Below are 19,066 nucleotides of genomic sequence, written 5' to 3' on the forward strand. Positions count from 1 at the left end.
TTTCCCAAAGTCCGGGGCACTTGTCTGACTCTGAAGTCCAGGATTTTCTTTTCTGGCCATAATAAACATTAGCTTGGAGTTCTCAACATTTTTTATGTCATAGCATATCATTTTTTATAGTCTCACATGTGACACACCCTCACCAGTTACCCAAGTTTTACAAACCTCAAATATATCTTATCTGAAAGTAAAACATTGTAATCATATTTAATTGTCATGTGTATTGGTTATGTATCAGTTATGATCACTCTCCACAGTGCTTAAGGTAACATTGATAAACAGGCTGCTGATTATATAGGATTCCATGCTGCTTGCCATGTCAACCTTTTTCTCCCACTCAGGAAAGTATACTTGTGGGGCACCTGGGTGGCTCAGTTGATTAAGAGTCCAACTCTTGATGTCAGCTGAGGTCATGATCCCAGGGTCATGGGATCGAGCCCCACATCAGGCTGCACACTGAGCTTGGAGCCTGCTCTCTTCCTCTCTCTTTGCCCCTCCCCTGCTTGCTCTCTCTCTCTCTCTCTCTCTCTCTCTCTCAAAAAAAAGAAAAAAAAAAAAAGAAAAGAAAGAAGGAAGGAAGAAAGCATACTTGTAAGAACATAAGAGCAGTGATATTATCAGGATAACTTTACACTCAAATGTATGTATTTTTAGAAAGTAGATTATTTACAATTTTAGTCCTTTCACTATTAGTAACAGATTACTTAGGACTTACTTCATGTACCAAGTCCAAGTTGAAGATGACAGAGGTGCTTTCTCTTCTCCACACCAGCAAATATCTTTTCCTCATTAGTCAAAATAAGTGTAGGCCTCACTTGTTTTTTTTTTTTAATATTTATTTTTGAGAGAGTACAAATAGGAGAGAGACAGAGAAAGAGGGAGGCACAGGATCTGAAGCAGGCTCCACGCTGACAACAGAGAGCCCAACACGGGCTCAAACTGACAAACCATGAGATCGTGACCTGGGCCTAAGCTGGACACCTAACCAACTAAGCCACTCAGGCACCTCATCACTTGATTTTGACTACGAGGGAAGTCAGTACTTTACTTTATCAGGGTGTCCCAAGTTTCCTGTCTTGACAAATAACATACCTTTGTAAAGTCTGGGTCCCATTTGGCTCAGTAATCTGTAACATTCTCCTGTAGTCATCATTTCTAATGTAGTGGTATTTTGGCAGTCTGTTTATATGAACCCTTTAAATATGGCAGTGAACTCCATGAGGTCTTTAGAGTAAAGAAATGCAAGTTTTTGCAATCTATTAATTCAAAATAAGTTGAGCCAACAACTTGAAGTGAAACACAAAATTGCCTGTAAAAGGTATCTTTCTAACAAATCTTAACAATTCATACTAAATTTTAAATCATTAGATGATTAGACAATGCACTCAGTGATGAAAGCACCAAAGAAGAATGGGCTGGAAAGGGAAGAGAAGGAAAAGAAAGGAAATTATACAAGAAGGGGACATTTGGGAGCTCTGGACAGGCCATCCATCCTTGCTGGTCTCCTCATAATATGCAGAATATTCCTAAACTAGAAATATTTTTCCTTTTTAATTAAGAGCCATTTGGAATGAATGATTTTTCATTATCCAGCTGCCTGTATTATAATTTTCACAATGTGTTACATTAAAGCCTGTCTATTCCTTATGAAAAATACAGGATTTTCTTAGAACTTGCTTCTCAGGGTATTTCAGAACTCCTGACACACCTTTATAAATCTGTTCTGTACTCCAAAATCTCTGATGTAAAGGGAATATAATCTTTAGTAAAGGTGATAAACTTCTTTAAAAAAAAAAAACATAAATGTTATGTGTGACGCCCCTTTCCTATCTATTTATATGCCCCCCTCCAGTTCAATTTCTGTGATGTTTTTGACCTAGAAAATCTGACCAAATTAATCCATTGAAGCTGCTCTTCAAGATCCTAAAACATCCTTTTCAGATCTAAAAAGAATTTTCAGAGTTCTTCCCTTTATCCAGGAAATCAAAATATAACATGGCAATGGGTGATGGGCATTGAGGAGGGCACTTGCTGGGATGAGCACTGGGTGTTGTATGTAAGCGATGAATCATGGGAATCTACCCCCAAAACCAAGAGCACACTGTATACACTGTGTGTTAGCTAACTTGACAGTAAATTATATTTAAAAAACAAAACAAAACAAAATATAACCTGGCAAAGGACAAACAACTTAGCTGTGGTCCTTTGACTACCTGAATATCTTCTGACAAAGCAGAACGGGAAAAAAAAAGAAATGAAGGAAGAAAGGGAGAGGGAGAGAAAGAGAAGAGGGAGGGGAAGAGAAGAGTGAATATCAAAATATTAAGGAGATTGTTTCAAAATGAGCACTTATGTTTTTAAAAAGATTCATACAGTCTGTTAGCAAATGCATTAGAATGCAATGGTTACTATTTTTAGAAATGGACTTACTATGTTCACAATCCTCCTTTTAAACTTATTTTTCCTAATACCTATGTTTCTAACGATAAGGGAAGTTTTTTCTTGCAATATTAATACAACCGGACAGTATTGTAATGCATAATGGTACCAAGAGCTAGCGCCCTCCCTCTCCAATGGGTTACATTTAACCTTAATGAATGCAAAATTCTATACTTTCCCACTCTCGCCTAGTAGACAATGGCAGTAAATAGCCACAGCAAATGCCATAAAGCACTTCAAGCATGAATGAACATCAAGGCTTACCTGGTTATGCTAATCTTTACTTCTTGGAAAACTATATTTTTAAAATTCAGACTTTACTTTTTGACAACTATTCTCACATGGATTTATTTTGAAGAACTAAGCACTATCCTAAAACATACTATTAACTTATTAAGCAGTACCCTAAACATTATTTCTATGGACATCTTCCGCATAACAAAAACCCAGACTATTTGTCTTTTTAGTTCAGAAGTCACATGGTAGTTTTTACGTAATCTCTACACCCAACATGGGGCTCAAACTTACAACCCTGAGATCAGGAGTTACATGCCCTATTGACAGCCAGCCAAGTGCCCTTCGCATGGTATTTTTTTTTAAGCACAATTAAAAGCACTCCATTTGTGATTTTCATAGAGGATGTGAAAATCTGTCCAAAAGTCATCCAAACAGAGGGTCAACCACATCCTCAGATCCTTAATTGTGCGGAAGAAATTTTATGGACTTCACATGTGCCTGAGTTTTAAAACCTTAGCAATAATACTCTGGTCTCAAACCTTCACTTTTAAAGGTCACCTGAGATTCCACACTTGACCTAGAACAAAGCAGCAATTTTTCAGAATCATCTCTGTGCCTTCGTGTCCAAAGTTCCCCTATACTTTGAGACCTGGGGGACAGGGTCTCAAATTGAATATAAGTCTCTTTTGCCAAATCATCTTCCCAGAAGGATTCTGACCCACATTGCAGTTTACAAACTTTGTACAACAGGAAAAATATCAATGGCAAGACAACAACACAGGCAGTACCGCTCACCACGATAAGGAAAGACACTTGAGAATCACCTTCTTCTTCGACTCTGTCAACAGAAAAAGTGATACATTGGTCCTTCTGGGGAGGCACTCCCTTTGGACAGACGCATGCTATATACTGCCTGCCAGGCTCCAAGCCATCTATGGTTACTTGGTCCTTGCTGGAGTCTGCATTCAGCAGCAGCAGGTCCTTCTCACCATACTTGGAATACAACACAGTCACCTCAGACTTACGTGTAGTGTTGACAGTGTTCCACATCAATGTCACACTCTCTTCAGTCTCACTGACTACTCTGAGATTTTCTATTGTGGTATTTGTCTCCATTGGCATTGCTTGATCCAATGACGCCAACTCTTCATTTTTACTTGCACTAGCTGAAGGAAGCTTACTTCCACCTATCTCCGCCTTTACATTTCTTTTCCCATCTGGGCGGAGCTGGAATGACTGCTGGCTGGCCATGGTGGGCTTTGTTGAAATTCTGGTGCTTAGAGTTGTGATTGAAGATGCAATGGAGGAGAGGAAAGGAGATAAGGAGAAGAAAGCAGTGGAGGGAGGAGAGGAAGTAGAAGTAGAAAGAAAAATGGAAGAAGCAGGGGAAGAAGATGAGTTAGAGGACCAAGGAGATGACAGTGAACCAGGTATGGATGTAGATCTAGATCCTGGCTGGGCTCTTTGCTCAAGGTGATCTCCAGTTCTTTCAGAGGTGTCTGATAATACCGTGGTTGTGACAACACCAACCACTGTCACAGTAACCACAGCTTCTGACATCCCAGCCAAATTTTTGGCCTTACATTTGTAATCCCCAGCATCCTTGTATGAAATGCCTGTCAAACTTATTATGGACCATCTGACTCCTTCTCCTGGAGATTCCTGAATTACTGTAAGAAAAAATATATATACTCTGTGAGGAAAAACTCAAGCAACATGCCAACCTATCTGGTTCTACATGTATCCCTTTCACATAAACCAAGAGGGAAATGGCACACTGCAAATCTCTGATGGCAGGTGATAAGTTCTGTAAATTGTCTACATGGAGGTCTTTGATATGCTGGGTTCCATGAGGTCTATATGGGGAATGGTATTTTAAAAAGACATGGGGGGCTATGAATTGGGAGACTTGGTTTTAGTAAACGTTAGTCCATGAATTAGTGTTTGATTTCAGACAAGTCAATTGGTGTCTTTAAGCCTCTGTTACTATATTTTTAAAATAAGAGAAGACAAAGTGGTCTCAAAGATCGTTTCCAATTTTAACTCACTATGAAATGGTTATTATAAGATCTTACTTAAATATTTCCCAAGATATTTTTTCATTGTAATAAAATGCTATCTATCTACATAGGCGGCTGGCATAGCAGATAACTTTCTGGCATAGAGGAGTCAAAATTAGTATTCTCAATCTTTCATTTTATAGTTAATCTAAATAAATTAGTAAACCATGGATTCTATTATTTGCAGAATAATATACAGTTTTTGCAAAATTGGAATTTTACTTTCCTAAAGACTAAAATCTAACATATTACCATTCTGTCTTGGTTTCTGAATCTTTATGAAGAATAATAATGCAGTGAGCACTATCCTAGGATCCCAGAATTTAGCTTGCTACCTTAAGCTGTGGGCCTTTTACTGTCTATTTATAAGAATATTAGGCCTTAGCTATTTTTTATTCCATCAGGTTTCTTTATTTCTATCTTGATTTACATTTAGCTTCAGTGAGTTTTTAAAATATATCACTCTAATTAATCAGAATATCACTACTGAAACTAAAGCCAAAGCACTGAGTTGGTCAGAGTAGGATCTGAAAAGTCTATGTAACCAATTTTTCTAAAAATTATATACTTTTTGTTTCATAATAAGGTTTGCATGTAATTTAAATAATGATTTGAATACTCATTCAAAAATGGGAAACCTATATTAAAATCTTTTTTAAAGAAAACTGTAATAGATATACATTTGAAAGTGATCCATATCCCAAGATGATGCAGCAAGACAAAGGCCTTATTTGCAGTCATCCATCCATTGGATCATGTTGTTTCTGTCTAAAAATCAGATTATCTAATTTCATCTACGTAGTTAGTCAGATAAACTGAGGAAAAGATTAACGAATAAAATGAACTTTTCAAAGTCCTTTCACCCAATAATTTTGGTGTATTTTATTAGAATTAACTAGCCAATTTCAAATCACACAAAACCATGAGTTTCAATTAGACCTTTGCAAACTTGTTTTATAGGCCTAAATTAAGAAAATACCTGTATAATTAACTGGTGAGCTGTCAGATCTGGTCCACGTGAGCTGTGGAGTAGGCTGGCCAGTAGCATCACACCGCAGCAGAACATTACTGCCCAGAGCAGATGTGATCTGGGTGGCCGACGTCATCACTGATGGCTTCAAACACTGTTCCAACTCAGCCCGCTGAAATAGAATCCCTGTCAGGCGCTCAGGTTCACTACATATCATCAGTGGATCAAGAAGCACTACAGCAGGGTCAGCAACTTTTGACAATTCGATCATTTTAGAAATGTGACAGTCACAGAACCAAGGGTTGTCCTGCAGACCTAGACCAGAAGGGAGGAAAAGATTGATAAAGGTTATCAACAGATGACTTCAGTTTACATCATAGTCACTTGGGCAAGCAAGCATTTGCGCTGTCTCCCTAAAAACAGAAGTGCTTTGAGAGATGAAAGGGGAGTCACCTCTCTGTCAGTTTTGCCCTACAATCTGGCTACCTGAATGAACATAGCCTGTCATTTCCGACCATTAATGATTGTAGCCAACATTTACTGAGCATTTACTCTGTACAGGTCTCTGTTCTAAGGATGTACCTCTATTATTTAATCCCAAAAATCCTATGAAGAAGAGTATTAGTGTCCTCATTTCAAAAATGAAGAAGCTGAGATATAGAGAAATCAAATGATTTGACCAAGGCCACATAGCTAATCAGCATCTGAGCCAAGATTCTAATCCAAGTACCACAGAATACTATAAATACACTAATAAAGATATTTCTAGCATGTTACGAAAGTACTTCTATTACCGTAGGTATTGGAGGGTGTAGAGAGACACCTAACTCTGCCTGCACTGTGTCTTGGGTTTGCGTGATGTGAAGACCTTTGGAGGACAAGTTCTGTGTAGCATGTAGAGTGAGATGCAGGAGATGTCAGGAGATAAGACTGGAGACTGGGAGAGGCTGGAACAGAGCTTGCCATGAATGCCATGCACGGGGGCCGTACAGGTGCCCTACCCAAATCCCCCTTCAAGAGAGAAGCAGCAGCAAGGAATAGAGTTAGCTGACAGCCTCCAGTTGGAGGACTGCCTCAGCTTTCAGAACTGTTAGCAGACATGCTTTGGCCTTCAAGAAGAGTGTCTGTGAGAGCTTTAAAGGCAAGTGAGGAAAATGTAACTATTGGAAACCAGAAGAAAGGAGACCCTTTTATGGAGTGGCAGAAAGTTTAGAAACACTGCCACCTGTGGTAAACATGGAAAGGAGAAAACACATTCAAGGAAATGAATGTTCCAGCCATTGATATTTCCTTCCACACGGAGTGTTGAAACTGCTGCCCGGTTCTTCTTGCTGCTCGTAGTAAAATGTGAAGGACAGGACTCTCGGGAAGATGGCGGCGTAGGAGGACGCTGGGCTCACCGCGCGTCCTGCTGATCACTTAGATTCCACCTACACCTGCCTAAATAACCCAGAAAACCACCAGAGGATTAGCAGAACGGAGTCGCCGGAGCCAAGCGCAGACGAGAGGCCCACGGAAGAGGGTAGGAAGGGCGGCGAGGCGGTGCGCGCTCCACGGACCGGCGGGAGGGAGCCGGGGCGGAGGGGCGGCTCGCCGGCCAAGCAGAGCCCCCGAGTCTGGCTTGCAAAAAGCGGAGGGGCCTGACGGACTGTGTTCCGACAGCAAGCGCAACTTAGCAGCTGGGAGGTCATAAATTAACAGCTCTGCTCAGAAAGCGGGAAGGCTGGAGGACAAAGGGAAGGAAAGCTGCTGAGCCCCGGGACCACAGAGCTCAGTTTGGTGGGGAACAAAGGCGCTCGCCAGCGCCATCTTCCCCGCCCATCCCCCAGCCAAAATCCCAAAGAGAACCACTTCCTGCCAGGGAACTTGCTCGCTCCGCGCAAACACCCAACTCTGCGCTTCTGCGGAGCCAAACCTCTGGCAGCGGATCTGACTCCTTCCCGCTGCCACAGGGCCCCTCCTGAAGTGGATCACCTAAGGAGAAGTAAGCTAAGCCTGCCCCTCCTGCCCCTGTGCACCTTGCCTACCCACCCCAGCTAAGACGCCAGATCCCCAGCATCACAAGCCTGGCAGTGTGCAAGTAGCCCAGACAGGCCACCCCACCCCACAGTGAATCCCGCCCCTAGGAGAGGGGAAGAGAAGGCACGCACCAGTCTGACTGTGGCCCCAGCGGTGGGATGGGGGCAGACATCAGGTCTGACTGCGGCTCCGCCCACCAACTCCAGTTATACACCACAGCACAGGGGAAGTGCCCTGCAGGTCCTCACCACGCCAGGGACTATCCAAAATGACCAAGCGGAAGAATTCCCCTCAGAAGAATCTCCAGGAAATAACAACAGCTAATGAGCTGATCAAAAAGGATTTAAATAATATAACAGAAAGTGAATTTAGAATAATAGTCATAAAATTAATCGCTGGGCTTGAAAACAGTATAGCTGACAGCAGAGAATCTCTTGCTACAGAGATCAAGGGACTAAGGAACAGTCACGAGGAGCTGAAAAACGCTTTAAATGAAATGCATAACAAAATGGAAACCACCACGGCTCGGATTGAAGAGGCAGAGGAGAGAATAGGTGAACTAGAAGATAAAGTTATGGAAAAAGAGGAAGCTGAGAAAAAGAGAGATAAAAAAATCCAGGAGTATGAGGGGAAAATTAGAGAACTAAGTGATACACTAAAAAGAAATAATATACGCATCATTGGTATCCCAGAGGAGGAAGAGAGAGGGAAAGGTGCTGAAGGGGTACTTGAAGAAATAATAGCTGAGAACTTCCCTGAAGTGGGGAAGGAAAAAGGCATTGAAATCCAAGAGGCACAGAGAACTCCCTTCAGACGTAACTTGAATCGATCTTCTGCACGACATATCATAGTGAAACTGGCAAAATACAAGGATAAAGAGAAAATTCTGAAAGCAGCAAGGGGTAAACGTGCCCTCACATATAAAGGGAGACCTATAAGACTCGTGACTGATCTCTCTTTTGAAACTTGGCAGGCCAGAAAGAGTTGGCACGAGATTTTCAGTTTGCTAGACAGAAAAAATATGCAGCCGAGAATCCTTTATCCAGCAAGCCTGTCATTTAGAATAGAAGGAGAGATAAAGGTCTTCCCAAACAAACAAAAACTGAAGGAATTTGTCACCACTAAACCAGCCCTACAAGAGATCCTAAGGGGGACCCTGTGAGACAAAGTACCAGAGACGTCACTACAAGCATAAAACATACAGACATCACAATGACTCTAAACCCATATCTTTCTATAATAACACTGAATGTAAATGGATTAAATGCGCCAACCAAAAGACATAGGGTATCAGAATGGATAAAAAAACAAGACCCATCTATTTGCTGTCTACAAGAGACTCATTTTAGACCTGAGGACACCTTTAGATTGAGAGTGAGGGGATGGAGAACTATTTATCATGCTACTGGAAGCCAAAAGAAAGCTGGAGTAGCCATACTTATATCAGACAAACTAGACTTTAAATTAAAGGCTGTAACAAGAGATGAAGAAGGACATTATATAATAGTGACCGGGTCTATCCATCAGGAAGAGCTAACAATTATAAATGTCTATGCGCCGAATACCGGAGCGCCCAAATATATAAAACAGTTACTCATAAACACAAGCAACCTTATTGATAAGAATGTGGTCATTGCAGGGGACTTTAACACCCCACTTACAGAAATGGATAGATCATCTAGACACACGGTCAATAAAGAAACAAGGGCCCCGAATGAGACATTGGATCAGATGGACTTGACAGATATATTTAGAACTCTGCATCCCAAAGCAACAGAATATACTTTCTTCTCGAGTGCACATGGAACATTCTCCAAGATAGATCATATACTGGGTCACAAAACAGCCCTTCATAAGTTTACAAGAATTGAAATCATACCATGCATACTTTCAGACCACAATGCTATGAAGCTTGAAATCAACCACAGAAAAAAGTCTGGGAAACCTCCAAAAGCATGGAGGTTAAAGAACACCCTACTAACGAATGAGTGGGTCAACCAGGCAATTCGAGAAGAAATTTAAAAATATATGGAAACAAACGAAAATGAAAATACAACAATCCAAACGCTTTGGGACGCAGCGAAGGCAGTCCTGAGAGGAAAATACATTGCAATCCAGGCCTATCTCCAGAAACAAGAAAAATCCCAAATACAAAATCTAACAGCACACCTAAAGGAAATAGAAGCAGAACAGCAAAGGCAGCCTAAACCCAGCAGAAGAAGAGAAATAATAAAGATCAGAGCAGAAATAAACAATATAGAATCTAAAAAAACTGTAGAGCAGATCAACGAAACCAAGAGTTGGTTTTTTGAAAAAATAAACAAAATTGACGCACCTCTAGCCAGGCTTCTCAAAAAGAAACGGGAGATGACCCAAATAGATAAAATCATGAATGAAAATGGAATTATTACAACCAATCCCTCAGAGATACAAACAATTATCAGGGAATACTATGAAAAATTATATGGCAACAAATTGGACAACCTGGAAGAAATGGACAAATTCCTGAACGCCCACACTCTTCCAAAACTCAATCAGGAGGAAATAGAAAGCTTGAACAGACCCATCACCAGCGAAGAAATTGAATCGGTTATCAAAAATCTCCCAACAAATAAGAGTCCAGGACCAGATGGCTTCCCAGGGGAGTTCTACCAGACGTTTAAAGCAGAGATAATACCTATCCTTCTCAAGCTATTCCAAGAAATAGAAAGGGAAGGAAAACTTCCAGACTCATTCTATGAAGCCAGTATTACTTTGATTCCTAAACCAGACAGAGACCCAGTAAAAAAAGAGAACTACAGGCCAATATCCCTGATGAATACGGATGCCAAAATTCTCAATAAGATACTAGCAAATCGAATTCAACGGCATATAAAAAGAATTGTTCACCATAATCAAGTGGGATTCATTCCTGGGATGCAGGGCTGGTTCAACATTCGCAAATCAATCAACGTGATACATCACATTAACAAAAAAAAAGAGAAAAACCATATGATCCTGTCAATCGATGCAGAAAAGGCCTTTGACAAAATCCAGCACCCTTTCTTAATAAAAACCCTTGAGAAAGTCGGGATAGAAGGAACATACTTAAAGATCATAAAAGCCATTTATGAAAAGCCCACAGCTAACATCATCCTCAATGGGGAAAAACTGAGAGCTTTTTCCCTGAGATCAGGAACACGACAGGGATGCCCACTCTCACCGCTGTTGTTTAACATAGTGCTGGAAGTTCTAGCATCAGCAATCAGACAACAAAAGGAAATCAAAGGCATCAAAATTGGCAAAGATGAAGTCAAGCTTTCGCTTTTTGCAGATGACATGATATTATACATGGAAAATCTGACAGACTCCACCAAAAGTCTGCTAGAACTGATACATGAATTCAGCAAAGTTGCAGGATACAAAATCAATATACAGAAATCAGTTGCATTCTTATACACTAACAATGAAGCAACAGAAAGACAAATAAGGAAACTGATCCCATTCACAATTGCACCAAGAAGCATAAAATACCTAGGAATAAATCTAACCAAAGATGTAAAGGATCTGTATGCTGAAAACTATAGAAAGCTTATGAAGGTAATTGAAGAAGATTTAAAGAAATGGAAAGACATTCCCTGCTGATGGATTGGAAGAATAAATATTGTCAAAATGTCAATACTACCCAAAGCTATCTACACATTCAATGCAATCCCAATCAAAATTGCACCAGCATTCTTCTCAAAACTAGAACAAGCAATCCTAAAATTCATATGGAAACACAAAAGGCCCCGAATAGCCAAAGTAATTTTGAAGAAGAAGACCAAAGCAGGAGGCATCACAATCCCAGACTTTAGCCTCTACTACAAAGCTGTCATCATCAAGACAGCATGGTATTGGCACAAAAACAGACACATAGACCAATGGAATAGAATAGAAACCCCAGAACTAGACCCACAAACGTATGGCCAGCTCATCTTTGACAAAGCAGGAAAGAACATCCAATGGAAAAAAGACAGTCTCTTTAACAAATGGTGCTGGGAGAACTGGACAGCAACATGCAGAAGGTTGAAACTAGACCACTTTCTCACACCATTCACAAAAATAAACTCAAAATGGATAAAGGACTTGAATGTGAGACAGGAAACCATCAAAACCTTAGAGGAGAAAGCAGGAAAAGACCTCTCTGACCTCAGCCGTAGCAATCTCTTACTCGACACATCCCCAAAGGCAAGGGAATTAAAAGCAAAAGTGAATTACTGGGACCTTATGAAGATAAAAAGCTTCTGCACAGCAAAGGAAACAACCAACAAAACCAAAAGGCAACCAACGGAATGGGAAAAGATATTTGCAAATGACATATCGGACAAAGGGCTAGTATCCAAAATCTATAAAGAGCTCACCAAACTCCACACCCGAAAAGCAAATAACCCAGTGAAGAAATGGGCAGAAAACATGAATAGACACTTCTCTAAAGAAGACATCCGGATGGCCAACAGGCACATGAAAAGATGTTCAGCGTCGCTCCTTATCAGGGAAATACAAATCAAAGCCACACTCAGGTATCACCTCACGCCAGTCAGAGTGGCCAAAATGAACAAATCAGGAGACTATAGATGCTGGAGAGGATGTGGAGAAACGGGAACCCTCTTGCACTGTTGGTGGGAATGCAAATTGGTGCAGCCACTCTGGAAAGCAGTGTGGAGGTTCCTCAGAAAATTAAAAATAGACCTACCCTATGACCCAGCAATAGCACTGCTAGGAATTTATCCAAGGGACACAGGAGTACTGATGCATAGGGGCACTTGTACCCCAATGTTCATAGCAGCACTCTCAACAATAGCCAAATTATGGAAAGAGCCTAAATGTCCATCAACTGATGAATGGATAAAGAAATTGTGGTTTATATACACTATGGAATACTACGTGGCAATGAGAAAAAATGAAATATGGCCTTTTGTAGCAACGTGGATGGAACTGGAGAGTGTGATGCTAAGTGAAATAAGCCATACAGAGAAAGACAGATACCATATGGTTTCACTCTTATGTGGATCCTGAGAAACTTAACAGGAACCCATGGGGGAGGGGAAGGGAAAAAAAAAAAAAAAGAGGTTAGAGTGGGAGAGAGCCAAAGCATAAGAGACTGTTGAGAACTGAGAGCAAACTGAGGGTTGATGGGGGGTGGGAGGGAGGAGAGGGTGGGTGATGGGTATTGAGGAGGGCACCTTTTGGGATGAGCACTGGGTGTTGTATGGAAACCAATTTGACAATAAATTTCATATATAAAAAAAAATAATAAATAAAATAAAATAAAATGTGAAGGGCAGACAACAGCTAAAGGAAGAACTGCTAAATATAAAGGAGCCAAAACTTGCTGGGTTGAGTAATAAAATTGCTTCTTAAACCCAGCCTCTCCAAAGTTCTCAAATTAAGAAAGGGCTTCAGAGCAAAAATCAAATCCAGAGACAGTGAAAGTATATAATTATTTGCTAATATCCTAGAAGGATCTCAGGTAGTGCTTCAGGGCCTTTGGTCAGACAAAAATCTCTCTAATGATATTAAGGGTGATGTCCCATGTAAATAAAGTGCAAAGCTGAAAGAGATTTATCTCAAAAAGATTTATGGTTGTGGCTTTTTACTAATGGAGTGGATTATAACATTGATTCATAAGGAGAAAAGACAATCATAATCTTTAAACATTCTAACCATGTTAGGAGATTTAACTTCATTCATAAATTCTATTTATGTCTCTTTATGTCTATTTTTATTAGAATAGCACTTCATGAGTGGTTCATATTTTTCTGCCAGAATTTATAAAAATGTACAGTTTTTTTATCTTCTATCTTAGAAATTTCACTTCTTCCATGGATGAATTATCTTGAACTTCTTCCTCTTACATTTAGTCCTGTGAATCTATGACCAGTTCTCTAATATCCAACTTGCCAGCAAACATCAAATTCATTCTGTCCTGTAACAATTAACATGTGGATAATACTTTTTGCTCTCAAAACACTTGTTATGCTAAATTTTTGCTTTATAAAAGAATAACAAAACAAGTTGACAGTTATTGTTTCCTGTATGACAAATATTGTACTTGTCAAGAATTGTAAAGGGTCTGAGTTTTATCCAACTTTAGGGTGACCAGTTGGCAGAAGACATAAGACTTCTGGTCAGAGATGAAGGAGATCTGGAGGAAGACGTTATTATCTCCCTTATACTGGGCAGTAAACATGCCTACCCTTTGCTCTGGAGGGAGATACATCTTTACCTTCCAAAGCAGTTCTCTACATAAACATCCTTAAAAAGATAGTTCAGAACAAAAGGCAGTGAGTGCCCCTGCTCACTAGACAGAAATGTGAGACACCATGGAAAATTGTCTTGCAGCAGTGCTAAGTATGCTAAAAGATTTGTCTACCTCAAGCCTGACAATAGCATGAGGTAGATAATATTAGTATTGGGGCGCCTGGGTGGCGCAGTCGGTTAAGCGTCCGACTTCAGCCAGGTCACGATCTCGCGGTCCGTGAGTTCGAGTCCCGCGTCGGGCTCTGGGCTGATGGCTCGGAGCCTGGAGCCTGTTTCCGATTCTGTGTCTCCCTCTCTCTCTGCCCCTCCCCCGTTCATGCTCTTTCTCTCTTTGTCCCAAAAATAAATAAAAAACGTTGAAAAAAAATTTTTTTAATATTAGCATCATCATCATTTTATTTTTTTTTTATCATCATCATTTTAAAGAGGAAAAAGCCAGCACTCAGAGAGGTTAAGGGTCTTCCTGTCGTTACACAACTGAATATAGTCAGGATTTGAACCTCAGTATCCTGATTTTAAATCTCATTCCCAAGCACTGTATGTCTTATATTGACCTCAGGAAGCTAGTGTGATTCTCCAAGTCTCACATCAGAGGATGCTAAAGCACAAAGAGATTACTGCCTTGATTCTGTAAGTAGCTTAGAGTCCTGACTAAATCCCAGATGTTTTAGCCTCCTAATCTACTACCCCTTCTACCATAACTCATTTCATCACCTAAAAATATTTAGGGCCACCGGGTGGCAGCTATAGTGCTGTTATCTATAAACACGTCAAAGCAGCAATGTCCGGAGCACAAATGTCTACATGGGGAACCATCCAAGAACTGTAACATTAACGGGTCTACTCATGCTTCGAAACTGTCCTAAAAATGTGTTAATGGTGAAACAAAATTCTCTTAAAAATTAATCCTACTTTTATGTCTAAAAGTTATGTCTAAAAGTTACATAAAACAGGAAAATATTTTAAATCCCTCAAAAACATAATGTTTATTCTAGATTTGAAACATCCAAGGTCAAAGGAACTTTTAGAGCCTGAATAATAATAATGACCTGAGTGCTGAACACATTCATCAGGTGTTTTGTGTTTTTTGTTTTTTGTTTTTTTCCTTTGGGGGACAAAGGTACAAGAACTCCCTGAAGTTAAACTGTTATTTGCACTGCATTCCTTCAAGGCAACACACCCACCACAGTCACAGTAATTTGCATTAATTAATTTAGTTTATGTAACTATTCTTGGATGGGGCAAGCCAACTTTGCCTTATTCCTTTTCTAAAAGGATAATGTTTTCCATTTATCACAGTAGTTGAATTAATTGTGCTATTTTGTGTGTGTGTGAAAAGTCAGCAATAAATTCTTGTACCAAAGTTATTCTATAAGCTCTTGAAAGCAAAGACCATGCCTTAGTCCGTTTTGTAATGACAGTAGTGTCTAACAATTCAAGGGGGAAAGTAAAGTCTTTTCAACAGATGGGTGCTGGAACAACTGGACATCTGTTTGGAAAAAACCTCAACCCCTACCTCACACTACACTCAAAGATTATTTGAGATGGACCACAGTCATAAGCATAATAGCCAAGAATATAAAGCCAGAGACTGAACATAATAGTTAAAACTATAAGGAAAACAGAATATTTCTGTGACTTATAGGAAGACAAATATTTCTTAGATGAGACACAAAAGGCACTAACTATAAAAGAAAAAGCTGGTAAATCAGACGTCACTAAAATTTAAAAGTTTCTTACCAAAGACACCATGAAGAAAATGAATAAACAAACTACAGACTTGGAGACAATATTAATAATACATATAATTGACAAAAGGCTTGTATTCAATACTAAAAAGAAAATGACTTTTAAAAATTGTATATTGGCATAAAGGAATACAGCAATGACCAATGGCCCAATGAAAACATGGTCAATGCCATTAGTCATCAGGGAAATGCAAATTAAAATCACAATGCGAAATCACTCCCTGACCACCCACCCCTAGGAAATGACTGAAATGAAAAAGACTGATAACATCAAGTGTTGGTGAGGATATGGAGCAAGTAGACTGTTACACAGTGCTAGTGGGGGTGTAAAATGGTACAACCTCTGGAAAATTGGCAGTTTTTTAAGGAGTTATATAGTCATCTTAGGACCTAGCAATTTCAATCCTGGGAATTTATCCAAGAGAAATAGAAAATAGGTGCCACAAAAACCTTTGCATAAAAATGATAAGAGCAGCTTAATTCATAATAGCTAAAAACTGGTAAGAGCCCATGTGTCCAAAAACAGGAGAAAGGATAAACAATTCATACATTCATAAAATTGAGTATGACTCAGCAAAAGGAACTATCCGTACATGCAGCGACGCGGATGAATCTCAAGAACAATAATGCTAAATGAAAGAAGCCAGGCATAAGAGTGTATTTTAGATGATTCCATTTACATAAAATTCTAGGGCAAACAAAATTAACCTACTGTGATAGAAATAAAAATAGTGGAAGGGGCACCTGCGTGGCTCAGTCAGTTAAGTGTCCGACTTCGGCTCAGGTCATGATCTCATGGTTTATGGATTCAAGCCCCACATGGGGCTCTGTGCTGACAGCTCGGAGCCTGGAGCCTACTTCGGCTTCTGTGTCTCCCTCTGCCTCTGCTTCTCCTTGCTCACGCTCTGTATCTCTCTCCTTTGAGGATAAACATTAAAAATTTTTTAAAAAGAAAAAAAAAATAGTGGTTGCTTGGAATGGAGGAGATTGACTGAAAAAAGACAAAGGGGAACTTTTCCAGTGTGATAAAATTATTCCGTATCTTGGTGAGGGTGTGGGTTCTGTGGAGGTATGGCATTTATCATCATTTTCTAAGTTGTGTATTTAAGATCCATGGTATGTAAGTTATACTTCAACTCCTCAATTTAGAAAAGGTTTGAAAAACAAAAGAATGATATCTCTGGAGATAAACTGAACTTGAAGCTTGACTGCCTCTCCACCAGCTGTAAAAAGGTGGTAATACAGACCCACTTTATGGTATTGTCCTGAAGGCTGAGATACTGCCAGGGAGTCCTTAGAAGAGCACCTAGCAAGGAGTCAGCCTTAATTGCGTGGATTTGTCTCCTTGGTGCCTAGCAAAGAACAAGCATACCAGCAGGGACTGACAGGTATTTGTTGAATTAAATTAATGCCATTTTAGAAAATTTTGTGGGAATACTCATGTGGCCGCTGCCCTTCAGGCAAACTTAATTCTAATCTGGAGAAGAGCTTATGTATGCAATTGAGAAAATTTGGGTGCCAGTAAAAAGCACCCAGAAAAGCATTTTATATCCTCTCCTACTGTAAGCTTTTTCCTCCAAGACAAAGAGTGTGGAGCCTCACAGTCTGCCTGTGTAAATATTTGTCTATTCTGGAGAAAGAGACCATGGAAATTTATCTGTATTGCAAATCAAAACTCCAATCTAGTTTCACAGTTCACTTAAATGTTTACTTGCAAGACACTTGTTTATGTTTTTATGATACATTAGAGGATAATTTGATTAAGCTGATATTTTTACTCATGTAGAAAGAAGAGTCATGGAAAAACCTCTCCCTAATTTTTTATATTAAATAAATATATGATTTAAAGAGATAGTAATGCATACGTGAGGAAACTAACTCTAGTGTTAATACATACAATACATTACAAAAGAGTGTGGAAGCACATGGGTTCTGGAGCCAAACAGCCTGTATTCACACCCCAGCTCCATGAGTATGATGAGTAAATTTGGGCTTGTGGCTTACCTTGTGTCTCAATTCTTCTGTAAAATGGGGATGAAATGATACTTAATACAGGGTTAACGTGAGACTGGAAGAAGTTATATATGTAAAGTATAAGAACGAGACTTGGCCTTGAGTAAGCACTCCATCAATATTACCTATTACTATTATGGTTACAAACAGAACCACTGTCTGCTAACAATAATGAACACGGTACAATAACAAATAAAAGCAGAATGTGTTCCACCATAATAATAGAAAAGTAAATTCTAGAGGGTACTTGGAAAGATATAATTGCTACAGTTAAAACCTGAGTTCTAGAAAAGCTAGAACTGGTTCTCACCACCATATTTTAATGACGAAATTAGAAGACTCCAATATAGTTAAAATAACAGAAAAAGCCAAAATAGAGGAGTCTTTCTTTATAAGACACATCTATCTCAGTCACAGCTGTTGCGGATTATTGTTGATCTAAAATTATAACCTCAGAGACTGTCCACCTCATATTCTAAAGAACTGTCACATAAAATATTTTATAATATTCTCATTACAGTCTTATGAGTCAGAAAAGAGGGAGTGAGTCCTCCTATCTCCATTTTCCAGATGAAAAACACCGAGTTTTCTGTGTGTGATTCACACACATGAGCCAGTCTTTTTTTTTTTTTCTAATTTTTTTTAACATTTATTCATTTTTGAGAGACAGAGAGAGAGCATGAGCGGAGGAGGAGCAGAGAGAGAGGGAGACACAGAATCTGAAGCAGGCTCCAGGCTCTCAGCTGTCAGCACAGAGCCCGACGTGGGGCTCAAGCCCACGAACCAGGAGATCGTGACCTGAGCCGAAGTCAAATGCTTAACTGACTGAGCCACCCAGGTGCCCCGAGCCAGTCTTCTTATTAGAGGAGAGCATTTCTTTCCCCTTTTGTTACATAACAGGCTATGATTTTGCTAAGATCAGCGGCCACATATGGTTGGGCATGTTTCAAAAATATCTTTTGTTATTTATTATCATTATCATCACTATTATAAAAGCAATGCATGACCAAAGCAGAACTTGAGACAGAGAGAGACAGATCATGAACGGGGGAGGGTCAGAGAGAGAGGGAGACACAGAATCTGAAACAGGCTCCAGGCTCTGAGCAGTCAGCACAGAGCCCCACGCAGGGCTTGAACTCACGGACCGTGAGATCATGACCTGAGCCGAAGTCGGACACTCAACCGACTGAGCCACCCAGGCGCCCCCAGCTAGTGTATTTTTAAATTTTTTTCTTTGCACGTTTTATTTATTTGTATTGTATTGTATTGTATTGTATTGTATTGTATTGTATTGTATT

At 39.7% G+C, this 19,066-nt stretch overlaps 1 protein-coding gene and 1 long non-coding RNA gene across 3 annotated transcripts in view; one reads left to right on the forward strand and one right to left on the reverse strand.

The window, feature by feature from the left end:
• Window positions 1–19,066, forward strand: part of LOC121031030 (uncharacterized) — a 66,654-nt gene that overhangs the window by 23,691 nt on the left and 23,897 nt on the right. The gene's annotated exons all lie outside the window — the stretch shown is intronic.
• The window catches only part of LRIT3 (leucine rich repeat, Ig-like and transmembrane domains 3), a 24,384-nt gene continuing 6,550 nt past the window's right edge, over window positions 1,233–19,066 (reverse strand). Inside the window, exons 3-4 of the mRNA XM_040476147.1 lie at window positions 5,716–6,021; window positions 1,233–4,346 (exon numbers count right to left, since the gene is read on the reverse strand). Of these exons, the coding sequence (XP_040332081.1) occupies window positions 3,190–4,346; window positions 5,716–6,021 (1,463 nt within the window). The 3' untranslated portion in view covers window positions 1,233–3,189. The remainder of the gene's footprint in view (window positions 4,347–5,715; window positions 6,022–19,066) is intronic.

The sequence above is a fragment of the Herpailurus yagouaroundi genome, unplaced genomic scaffold (assembly GCF_014898765.1).
Source record: "Herpailurus yagouaroundi ecotype Mexico unplaced genomic scaffold, PumYag 28, whole genome shotgun sequence".
Classification (NCBI taxonomy): domain Eukaryota; kingdom Metazoa; phylum Chordata; class Mammalia; order Carnivora; family Felidae; genus Herpailurus; species Herpailurus yagouaroundi.